Source organism: Scardinius erythrophthalmus (assembly GCF_964197995.2).
Source record: "Scardinius erythrophthalmus genome assembly, chromosome: 17".
Lineage (NCBI taxonomy): Eukaryota > Metazoa > Chordata > Actinopteri > Cypriniformes > Leuciscidae > Scardinius > Scardinius erythrophthalmus.
The window spans coordinates 23199521-23212523 of NC_138237.1; the positions used below are offsets into that span (position 1 = coordinate 23199521).

At 37.9% G+C, this 13003-nt stretch overlaps 1 protein-coding gene across 1 annotated transcript in view; it reads left to right on the forward strand.

Annotated features, from left to right (window-relative positions):
* The window catches only part of tenm2b (teneurin transmembrane protein 2b), a gene marked incomplete at both ends in the record, with an annotated part of 221512 nt that overhangs the window by 196107 nt on the left and 12402 nt on the right, over positions 1-13003 (forward strand). The window contains 10 exons of the mRNA XM_081391712.1: positions 73-273; positions 3376-3561; positions 4281-4427; positions 7870-8080; positions 8170-8289; positions 8370-8631; positions 8936-9203; positions 9550-9693; positions 11261-11513; positions 12551-12813. Coding sequence (XP_081247838.1) covers positions 73-273; positions 3376-3561; positions 4281-4427; positions 7870-8080; positions 8170-8289; positions 8370-8631; positions 8936-9203; positions 9550-9693; positions 11261-11513; positions 12551-12813 — 2055 coding nt within the window. The remainder of the gene's footprint in view (positions 1-72; positions 274-3375; positions 3562-4280; positions 4428-7869; positions 8081-8169; positions 8290-8369; positions 8632-8935; positions 9204-9549; positions 9694-11260; positions 11514-12550; positions 12814-13003) is intronic.

Here is a 13003-nt window from a genome sequence, read left to right on the forward strand (position 1 = left end):
AAAGCGAAAAGAAAAAAAAGAGAATGAGAGAAAAAAAAAGCTTTTTCAAACGCTCTGTTTCTTTCTCTGCAGTGGATTGTCTTGACCCCACGTGTTCTGGACATGGCAGCTGCGTGTCCGGTCAGTGCCACTGTAAACCGGGTTGGTCTGGGCCTCTATGTGATGTGTCCAGAGCCCAGTGCCCGGATCAGTGCAACGGCCACGGAGTCTACAGCCCCGACACGGGCCTCTGCAGCTGTGACCCCAACTGGATGGGCCCTGACTGCTCCACGGGTGCGTTCCCATCAGCCATTTCCACCTCCTCACTTGCTCTCTTCTCAAGCTGTGCTGCGATGTATTCCAATCTTTCATTTTCATCATCTGCACTCTCAGGGCGGGGGTTCACTAAGCATGAATTGCGCTCGCTGATAGTGTTGTTTATTTGCGCTTGCTGCGTGTGCTGTTTTAGCACCAGATTCATATGTAAATAAGACACACCTCAAAAAATTTGTGGACGCAATTCAAACTTGTGTGGATGAGGTGCAATCCAAAATAAGCTCCATAAATAAAATATAATAATAATATATATATATTTTTAAATATTCGGTATGCGGTAAAAGCCTTTCACTATAATGCATTATAAAGGTATTCATTATGTACATCATAATGCACTATATATATTTTTTTATAAAAAATCTTATCGCGTTTTAATACATTATACATTTATGCATTAATGCATTATACTTTCTAAAGGTATATTATAATATATTATAACTTTGGTTACAATTATTAATGAGACCATACAATGCATTATAACATGCATTACAAGGCATAATGAATGCATTAAAATACTGGCTTTTAAATACTTTTATAATGCATTATACATAAAGGCTTTAAAGTCCACATGAAATCAAAATTGACCATATGTTCTTTGTTTGCCTAAATTGATCGTTTTGTGGTGAACAATTCATCCATGCAAGTCAATCCACACAAAAAAATTTTTTGGCTTCCTAATCTTTAATCAAAATCTGAAAATGCCCCTCCCCTCTGCATTGGAGGACCTTCTCTGATGACGTAGGTTTGAGGAATTGGTTTGGGCAACGCTTAGTGGTGTCAACAATAATCGATTCGGCGATGCATCGCAATGCGGGGCATGCACGATTCAGCATCGATGCGGCAAAGTGCCATAATCGATTATGTCACTGTTTTAGGGGTGTAACGATACGCGTATTCGTACTAACTAAGCCGTTCGGTACAAGGCACGCATTTTCAAACCGAACGGTTATTTCAAATGTAAGCGCGTCGCGAGCGCGCTCATAATGTAGACGCTGGCGCGACCACAACATCAAATGGCAAACGCAATGTAAGCGGAACGAAACTGAGCTACTCTTGACGGACTGTTTATCAGTTTGGACCAACGTAGCGCGAGCCGATCTACTACACAGCGCTAAGAGATCCAGTAAAGAAAGCATTTGAACTCGCCACTAAAGTAATAACATCGCTGCAAGATCTAGTGAGAAACATTCACATTTCTCCATTATTAACGGATCAAACAGCGCTGACGTGGAAACCAGGAAGAAACATTGTGCCATGAATGAACTATATCCAGGCTATAATGCTTTTAAGTAACGTTATGTCGGATTTATTTCGACATTATGAATAACATTGCTGCCCTCAAATGTTAATCTGAACTAAAATAAACATTTGTTTATAAGCACAAAAAATTACATTTAATTTTTTCCAAGGAGATGTTTTGTTTTATATGCTCCTAAGAAGAGTAAATTATAGCTCCATCATTGCTCAAAGAAAAAAAATGCCATACTTTATGATGTTAGTTCTAATACAAAAAAAAAAAAAAAAATCAAGGAAATTTCTCTGGCATTTCTTTCTTTTTGCTGTATCGAAAACATACCGAACCGTGACACAAGTGTATCGTATTGAACCGAACCATGAATTTTGTGAACCGTTACACCCTACTACACTGTTTATTTTCTGGCCTTGAGTTGGACAATAAAGTTGAAATTTAATTTCAAATGGTTCTCAAGCAGAGAGAAGAGAAACATTTCTCATTCAAAGCACTGAAAGCAGTGATTTATGCTTTCTTTTTCAGGTTTGAAAATGCCATATCCAATACCCTGTACCATTGAATTTTATTTAATCACATGTATGTCAAAGATACAGGAGAGTGATAATACACACATAGCAGCCAATAAAATCTGTTGTTCAATATCTGACTGCTTGTATTGCCTCATGACTGATGAAAATTTTGCCTTGTGTGCAGTAGAATTTTGATGCATCGCAATGCATCGTAGAATCGAATTGAATCGAATAGTTACCTGGTGAATCGTAATCGAATCGAATCGTGAGGGCAGTGCCAATGCACACCCCTAGCAACGCTTAACCACTCCCCTCAAACCGTTAGTCTGTTATGAGCAGAGATGGAGAGGAGGAGCGCTAGAGTAAAACCCTGCCCTCTGTTCAATATTCCGTTTCACTGGGAAATGCGTCACAACACTGGAGAAAAGTCGTTTGCAACTTCCGGTTCACACGGACTTTAAGTAAAGTGTTACCAATCATTCTAATTCTAATTTACATAAAGGAGATTAATTTAATAATGACATTAACTTGGTTAAAATATGCATGCCGCAACCAGCACAGAAAGTTCTCTAGATAGGAAACTATCTGTTGAACTGGATTGTGGGTGATTAGTGAATAAAATATTTATTTATAAATAAATAAATTAAATATTTAAAAATATATATTTTTTGTGCTCAAACATGTACATAAAAATGTAATGCAAAAGTTTGCGGTCGGTACAATTTTTTAAATGTTTATTATTAATTTTCAATTTTGATTTACATTTTTATAAAGTCTTTTATGGTGACCAAGGATTTTTCAGGATTTTTTGATGAATAGGTTCAAACAGCATTTTATTTGAAATAGATGTAGCATTATACTATGTAACATAATAATTATAACATAATAATTATCTTTAATGTCACTTTTGGTCAATTTAATGCATCCTTGCTGAATAAAAGTCATAATTTATTTAAAGAAATCTTACTGACTCAATATTTGCGGTAGTACTCAATAATATAGCTATTTTAGTGTGATATGACATAAATGGCATTCAGTACAATAATTTGTGTTATTTTTTGGCAATGAAATTACTTGCGTCGCCAAAGCATTTGGCGGATCAGAAGCAGATCATTAAAACAGTGCAAAGCCAAACAGCAATTAATTAAAATAACAGAATAAAACTGCAAATTGCTTACATTTGAAAGAAACAATAATAATTAAATTAATTTAGAAGAAATAAAATAAAGATAAATATACAAGATGAAAAACAAATGTAAAAACAACTCTCTCTGCCTCTCTCTCTCTCTCTGTCTCCAGAGGTGTGTTCAGCAGATTGTGGGAGTCATGGTGTGTGTGTCGGGGGCGTTTGCCACTGCGAGGAGGGCTGGACAGGCACAAGCTGTGACCAGAGACTGTGTAACCCACAGTGTGTGAAACATGGGACCTGCAGGGATGGCAAGTGCCAGTGTGAACAGGGATGGAATGGAGAACACTGCACCATTGGTAAACGCACACACACACACACACACACACACATGCTCTTATTCTGCTTTGAAGCTTTGAGCTAGTCAAAGGCATTTCCCTCGGTTCTGTGACTTCTTTTTCAAAGACTTTTCAGCCGCTGTTTTGTTGTTTGGTCTTGATTAATTTGCCCATGTTTGCATCTTCGCATGATACATAAACATATTTGTGTGTATGCATATGTTTGTGTGTGTTGCCATTGTTTTATAATCACATTCCGAGCAAAGGACAAAGTTTTCTCTGTGTGATCCGCATCTATAAGAAAATTAAATGACTTGTTGAACTGAAGTCCAGCTAGAAAAAGAATACTAACAGATGCCACTTTGGTTGCATGTATTAGTATGCTTGTTTTCATGCTAATGAGGACAGTTCTCCCTCTCTGCCACCGTTTTCAAATCATTGTTTTCAGACAATTATAGCTGATGGATTCTGAGCACACAACACATCTTGACGCTGAATTCACCATCCAAAATGCAGCAGTCAAACCAAAGTCATTCATAATGGTTTTGCTTGCGTTCATTGATAGTAGATGTCCATCAGGAGTTTGTCTGACAGTTTGCATGCCGTCAGTATGGTAGTGAGTTTTAAGTGGCGAGTAACATTTTTCCTTGTGTTTCTAATGGGCATCAAACTAAATCATCTCAAATCCAATATAATCTCAAAATTGATCAATATCTCTCTCTCTCTCTCTCGTCTTTCAGATGGTTGTCCAGGGCTGTGCAATGGGAATGGGCAATGCATCATGGGTCAGAACAGCTGGCACTGTGAGTGTCACACTGGCTGGAGAGGGCCAGGCTGCAGTGTTGCTATGGAGACCTCCTGCAATGACAATAAGGACAATGAAGGAGGTAAGAAATGCATGATGAATGCAGAAATTGTTTCTTTCCCATTTGGCCTCATTTGCATCATATCTGTCAAAACTTGATGGGGAAAATGCTAAACTGATAAGATAGGACAGTTATTATCTCACTACTGCAAAGGCCTTGTTCACACAATGATAAATAATCGGTGCGATAAACATTTTAATTTGAATAAACGGTTGTTAATGTGTCTCTTTAGACCAACACTAACTTTCATATGCCATCAATGCGACAGAATTTTTTTGTTCGGAGAGGTGTCGTAATTTTTATTTCTTCTCACTGTGAATAAAACTGGCCAAACAATAAGATTTGCTCTTTTTGTCATGTGCCCATTTTTTTACTTTAAGCAAATAACCATTCGCATGCTGAGGACGTTTGCATTGTAAGAATGTACAGGGAGACTTCAGATATAAAAATGGTATCTTGTTAGGCAATGTTTTCTGATTAAAATCATATAATTTCCTATTAATTCAATACAATGTGTGAGCTTACTAGGGAATACAAATATGGCGGCGCGATGGCTTCACTTTTATGACGTCATGAGCTATCCAGTTCTCTATGTAGATCAGTGGTTTGAACAGACAAAGTGTATCGAACATCGAACAGTTCCTTTATTTATTTATTTATTTATTTATTTACAGAAACAGGAAGTATTGATATATAAAAAAATTACAACAAAAAAAAAAAAACACAATTCATTTTGCAATTCTGGAAGCTTCTAGAATTGTATGTTCTTCAATAAAAGCTTTTGATTAGAGTTTACATACGAATAATAATTTATTTATTTAAATACTTTTAAGTCATCCTGCAGCCCGAATTCCCAAACCTTTTTCCATTTTTTTTTTTAGGTTAGATAGTTTTTTAGATAGTTTAGGTTAAAATTACAACTCAACTTAACAATACATTCACATGTTCATGGTTCTCTGATTTAATGGTCAGCAGGACGACAAATAAACTATTTCAAATATATATATATATATATATATATATATATATATATATATATATATATATATACACATTTTTTTTTTTTATTCATTATTAGCTTTTCATAAACTCCCAGCTCCCTCACAAATCCCAGTTTTTGAAACCCTGATCTAAAAGAATTGATGCCTTGCCATCCTCTCCCCACTCATAAAGAATGGATTTTACTCTGAGATTTGTCCAAAAAAAAAAAAAGATAGAGCAGCTCCAGTCAACCGTATGAAAAGGTGATGCGTCTGTTGGCTGGCAGAGTGAGGGATTTGAAACTACCGCAAGGCAGAATGATTATATAACGGGTGGATGTTCAGAGTCAGCCCTAAGCACTGAGTGTCTCCCCTAGACCAATAAACAGCACAGAGGGGCTTTTAGATGGAGCTCTTTGTTGTGTCTTGTTTTAAAATGGTTTTGTTTTCTCTGCGTTGTCTTCTCTTTATCGTTCTCTCACTCTCTTACTTACATGGCCCGGCAAACATGCAGGTGTTTGAACAAACCCCTAACACATTGTTGTCACATTAGTCTTAGAGCATGTGAAAATACTTTAGGCCCTTTAATCTAAATATTCCTTCATATTAGAATAGGGAGAGAAAATGATATATAGAAGGGGGGAGGGGATTAGGAATCTCAATCTCTGCTAGACCATCAAACGTGTGATTTAATTTAACTGAATTGGCTGTAATGCAATTTATTTAATCTTAATTGTACTTCTTGTGGATTCAATTTTAAAGATGATCACAAAATACTTCTTAAAGCAGACGTTTGAAGGCAATGTTCAGTCTATCCCAGACACAAACAGCACAAAGAAAAGCGTCCTCCAGGATTCACAACTTCCTGCTTTTTTTCTTCTCTCTCTTTTGTTTGCCCTTCGTTTGGGGGTTACTTCATTGTGGTTTCAAAGATCAGAGAGCACCAGGCAAAACAACATGGAGCAAAAGTCTCTGGCAACAGGCGCTTGCTGCGAGTTTGTTCCGGATCAAGAAAGACCCATTTAAGGGCTGAAAGGGTGCGCATGTACCTGTACAGTGCACTGCGATATGCAGCCAGTAAGAGACGGGAAGAGACAGAGAGAAAGATGAAACGAGAAGGGAAGCTCTCAGGGGTGTGAGCGATGCCCTCTGTGACTTTGATGTAAGTTCTCTAAAAGTGAAACCGGGGGTCGAGAGAGCGGAACTAGCATCATTCAATTCAGTGATCATTTCAATCAGCTGGGCTCATTACCACAATAGGGAAAAATAAATATATTTGTTCAATTTAATTTCCATAATGATAAGAAATTCAGCATTTGAGCTGATTATGTTTTTTTTTTTTTTTTTTTTTATATCACATTATTAGTCTCCCTCTCTTGACTTCAAAGCAGTGCTGGGTTTTGAACTGAGAAGGGTTCATCAAAAGTACACACTCTGAGAATAAGATGGCAGCCGAACAGAGAGACTTCAGAAGTCGCTTTAAACCATCTGCCACTCTGAAATCATGAAACTTTGTGTGCTTGGGATGTCAAATGTGCTGGTACTTCTGGAACCAAGTCAATACTAGATTTTTTTTTATTATAGTAGGCTACTATAGTATTGATAATATTAAGTACAAACTAAATTCAGTACTTTGGTAAAATGCAGCTGCACACTTTCAATTAAACAATTATTATCATTAGGAAATATTAATGTAAATTCAGAAGGTTATTTTAATGCAAACAGGTGAGACAAAAAAAATCATATGTCAAAATATAGTATCTGTACATTAGACATTGACTATGCTTTTTAATGTTAATGAAAGATGTTTTTTTATGCTCACCAAGGCTGCATTTATTTGAATATATCAAAAACAATAAGGTTGTGAACAATTTAAAATAACTATTTTCTATTTTATTATATTTTAAAATGCAGTTTATTTCTGTGATGGTGAAGCTGAGTTTTCATCATCATTACTCCAGTCTTCAGTGTCACATGATCCTTCAGAAATCATTCTAATATGCTAATTTGCTGCTCAAGAAACATTTCTTATTATTATCAATGTTGAAAACTGTTGTGCTGCTTTATATTTTTGTGGAAACATGATTTTTTTTAGGATTCTTTGATTAATAGAAAGTTTAAAAGAACAGAATTTAATTGGAATAGACGTTATAAATGCATTTACTGTAACTAATCAATTGAATGTATCTTTGCTGAATAAAATAATTGCTTTCAAAAAAATCTTACTGAGCACACAACTTTTGAATGGTAATGTAAATTAGAACATTTTCAGCAAAAATGCAAAAAATTCAGCTAAAATATATACAAAAATATATTTAGTAGATATTGAGATATTGACACTGGCATTTCTATCAAGAAATGAATTTTCGGTATCGTGACAACTCTAGTGTGGGTTTATTTTCATACAAAATTAATGTCTCACTGCTAATGCATGCTACAGATCTGAAGTTTTAATGACATGTGGTGACATCTTTTCCACTCAGATGGTCTTGTTGACTGCATGGATCCGGACTGCTGCACGCAAAGCTCTTGTGTGACCAATCCTCTGTGCCGTGGATCACGTGACCCGCTCCAGGTCATTCAGCAGAGCCAATCAGAGGTCCAGAAAGTCCCTTCCTTTTATGACAGAATCAAGATGCTTGTGGGTAAAGACAGCACTCACATCATCCCAGGAATCAACCCCTTCAATGCCAGGTACCTCATCTGCCCTGTCCTTTGATGGACTAAAGACATGGTTTATCATGCTCTAATATTACTTTTTGTATTTGTGTGCGTGATTGCAGCCTGGCATCTCTAATTCGAGGTCAGGTTTTGACCTCAGATGGCACTCCTTTGGTGGGCGTCAACGTGACGTTTGTGAAGTACCCTTACTATGGTCACACCATGACCCGCCAGGATGGCACGTGAGTGAATTCAATTTATTTGAACCCCTTTTGCTATTGAATATGTGCTGAAGTATGTTTCCTGTGCCGGTTCTCCCTAGTTTTGATCTAGTGGCCAACGGCGGAGGCTCTCTTACTTTACGCTTCGAGCGGGCTCCGTTTCTGAGTCAGGAGCGGACGGTGTGGCTGCCCTGGAATCGCTTCTACGCAATGGACACTCTGGTGCTACAAACAGAAGAGAAAACCACAGCCAGATGTGACCTGAGTGGTTTTGTCAGGCCCGATCCTGTGGTGCTTCCCTCCCCACTGTCCTCCTTCTTCAGCTCCAACCCTTCAGAGAGACACATCCTCCCTGAGAGCCAGGTGCCACATTCAACACCGATCTAATAACATCTAATTTCTGTCATGTTCGTGTAGGTCATTACACTCTTCTGTTGGCTTTTTATTCGCGTTTTATATTCTCTATTACTCTTCCTCTTCACTCCCTCTCCGTTTTCACTCCCTTTGACCCATTTACTTTCTCATACCTTCTCGCAATTACAGTTTCTCTCAGCTGCTCACTTTCCATCTCTTTTTATCTCCTTTCTTAGGCCGTTTTTCAAGACTGACAGCAGCTGCAAGAATTTTTGATTCTTGGCATTACTTTTTCCTTTCTCTCTCTGTCTAGGTCCTACACGAGCAGGTGGAAATTCCCGGCACTAGCCTTAAACTTTGCTATCTGAGCTCCAGGACCTCAGGCTACCTCTCACTGCTTAAGGTGATCATGACTCCAGCTCTAGTGCCTCTCAGCCTGGCCAAAGTGCACCTGATGGTGTCCGTGGAGGGCCATCTCCTCCAGAAATGGTTCCATGCCTCTCCTAACCTGGCATACACTTATATCTGGGACAAGACTGATGCCTACAGGCAGAGGGTCCACGGCCTGACCGAGGCTTTGGGTAAGTGATATATGGAGTCATGGAAACAGGTGTATTTCAGCTGTTATCTTGTTTCTTGTCTACGCCTTTGTCTGTTCCCCAGTGTCTTCTCTTAATTTGAGCTCCAAACCACAGATAGTTTCAGTTTAATGAGACTGTCTGTCTCTCATCCATTATTGTGTATGCCAGCGGCAAGTTCCTCTTGTGAGCTAATGAATTGTTATGTCCCCGCTCGGTGATGGAGTGTTTAATTAAGATAGTACAGCTTTGCTCTTCCTCTAAGTGTCTTCCCTCTCTGTCATTTTCTCCTTCATTCTTCACATTTCTTCACCTATCCCTCTTTCAATCTGTCAATCTTTCTCTTTAGTGTCTGTGGGGTACGAGTATGAGACATGTCCCAGTCAGATCCTGTGGGAGAAGAGGACAGCTGTGCTGCAGGGATATGAGCTCAACCCCTCGAACTTGGGTGGCTGGTCTTTTGACAAACACCACATGCTGAACGTCCGCAGTGGTACGATACTGAAACACCCATTCAAACAAAAGTTAATCTGCTCGATAGGAAAAGGCAGGAGAACTCACAAATGACATCAATGATCAGCCATGGAAATACATTAACTGTGGGACTTGTTATTGGACTGTTACTGGACGTTATGAAATCAGCTATACACAACAGGGTTACTGTGGCATTTTGGGTGGTACATTGGGGTTCAGTTGGTTGCTGGGAGCTCCAAGAGAGTCTGCAGAAGAATTTAAAATAAAATAATAAAAAAATAACATTTATTTAATTCAAATTCTCAAATTGTACATTAATACTGTTTCGTTTTGTATTTTGAAGACTGATCAGAAATCATGAGAACTGACAGCCATAGTTTTTTTTAGGTTTACACATTTAATATGTAATGGTAGGTGGACAAAACATACAGTGTCAGCTTAACAAAAAATATTTTATACATATTTATGAAAAAAGAAACACAATAAAAACATTTATTTTACAGACATATGTGTGTATAAATCTCCTCGCCATGTACCCAAGTTCAAAATAGGCATCCCGAACACAGCAACGATATTTCTTTGTGAATTGGACGTCTCACACATACACCCATAATGCATGTGAATAAAGTAAATCAAAATCTTGCATATTATGTTGCAGTTGAACAAAAATACACATTGATAAGTGTCAGGAGAACCCTATGGCGTTCTAATGACTGATATATTTACAGGTTAAGAGGGCCCATGATATGAGAGTAATTAGAACATGGATGGTTCCTTGAAGGCCCCTGTACTGCAAAGTTTAGCTCCATCCCTACTCAAACTGTTGTCTGTAGTTTTCATGTAATCCTGAACAAAGACTTAAGTTATAGGTGTGTTTGATTATGAATGGAGCTAAACTCAGTAGACCACATTGCCCATTCCTGAATTATAAGGTGGAAACACGCAACAACAAATAAACCCTCCTTGATAAGACTAATTACACTGTTCTGAGTTGTATTTCCTACGAGGCACTTATTTTTGTGAAATACATTTGACAATCAAGAAGAGACAGGTCATCCCTGCAGCTCAAGGCCTAAAAAGCTTCTCCAAGAAAAAAAAACTATTTATTTTCTCAAACTGTGTAAAAAGTGTTGGTATTAAGCACTGTTATTGAAAAGAAGTTATGCATACTGTTTCACACCTGTGTATCTTCAGGATTTTGTGATTGGAGCTTGGCTAGTGGGAAGTCAAATAAGGACACAGGGATGGAGGGCATGCCAGTGGACTATAAAATAACATGAACACGCTGCCTAATGTTGCTCTTTTTCTGTCACTGCTCATAATTTCATCACTGTATTAGGGTGAAATTCTGTGTTTAAGGGGCCAGCAAGTTTTTTTTTTTTTGTCATTATTGATGATTATGAGGTCTTTAATGACTGCTGGTTTCACGCTATTGATCAAGAAATGCAATAAATATGTCACAGTGTAGAAATTGATGCTTTCATTTAAGCATCACATTTGTGCGTGTAAAGACCATTAAGAAATATGTCATGTTTGAAATCTCACTCAATTGCATTTAGTGACAGTGTTTGATTTATTTCACACAGCAATTCTTCATAAGGGCAGCGGCGAGAACATCTTCCTCTCCCAGCAGCAGCCGCCCATCATAAACAGCATTATGGGTAACGGCCGAAGACGCAGCATCTCTTGCCCAAGCTGCAGTGGAATGGCAGAAGGCAACAAGCTGCTGGCGCCGGTGGCCGTAGCCTGTGATGGAGAGGGCAACCTGTACGTGGGTGACCTTAACTTTGTGCGGAGGGTCTATCCTTCCCTCAATACCACAGCTGTACTGGAGCTCAGGTAAAGCTGATAGGATGCACACTTAAAGACAACATGATACAGCATTTTTAATGCATTTCACCTCTATAATGTAACGCTTTACTGAGCACAACTCGATATTCAGCTGAATAAGTGTCTGGAGTTAAAAAATTAAATAGAATCAGATCAAATTTAAATCAAAAATGCATGGTCCACTGACAGTATGCTTTACTGAAGAAGAAAAAGCAGAAAAAGCTTTACTGAAGAAGAAAAATAATCATTCACACTATTCTTTAAGCTTCATGCTTTTTTGAATTTAGTTTGGTTTGGAGTGTGGAATTACACAATATAGTATGTTGTGAAATATTATTATATACAATTTAAAATAACTGTTTTAATATGTTGGCCTGAAACTTTTGTTACTTTTTGAAGTTGATTTTATCCATCAGAATTTAATTGAACCATGAAAGGTAGGCTGTTATTATTGGTCATTTCAGGGGTGTGGAGACATTTTATTGGTAGACACAGAAGTAGAGGGAGACAGGAAATTAAGGGAGGGAGAGAAATCCGGGTCTGTCATGAGCACCGTAGCTGACCACAAAGCCAATAGTTATTGCAGTTTGATGAACATGCCTTGATGAATCATGCACTACTATACCAAGGACATTTATTAAAAAAATATGTTTTTAACTACTAGAATAACTTTTACAATAATATATTTTAATGTTTTTTTTAATTGATGCATACTTTTTTGTCTCTTCTCTTTCACTGCTCCGTGAAGAAATAAAGATTTGAGACACAGGTAATTAAAATAAATGCTTAATGTAAAAATATTCATCATTTGTCTAAATAGCATGCTAATTTAAAAAAGAAAACGTATTGTGCAGATTTCTATGCTTGTGCCCTATTCTGTAGCTGTTTTCTAGTTCATTCTATGTAGCAGAATTTCACTCTTTTTTTCTTTTTTATCAAAGTGGTTTCTTTTTTGAGCTCCAATTACTTTACCTGCAATGAACTATTCACATTTCATCATGTTCACCAAGGTAACCATGCTGTTCGTCAGAGGTTTTTATTAAGAGACATTCTCCCAATTTGCCCTATTTCCATAGCAACAGTCCAAGTCATAAGTACTACTTGGCAGTGGATCCTGTGTCGGGTTCTTTGTTCCTGTCAGACACCAACTCCCGGCAGATCTACCGCATACGCTCTCTGAATGGTGCGCGGCCACTGCTGGAGAACGCTCAAGTGGTGGCGGGAACGGGAGAGCAGTGTGTCCCATTCGATGAGGCTCGCTGTGGCGACGGAGGCAAAGCAGTGGAGGCCACCCTAATGAGCCCGAGAGGTGATGGTTTTTAAGAAATATACCCGTTTTCTTTTTATTCTGTGAGTTGAGTGAGACATAAATGCCTGAACTTCTTCAGAATCAGCTTTTGAGACAGCATTTCTGTGCTGTCTGAGACACATTTTTATTTTCCATGAACCTAGAAACGGTTACCATTTAATTCCTTAGACAGTTACCAGATGCTGTCATT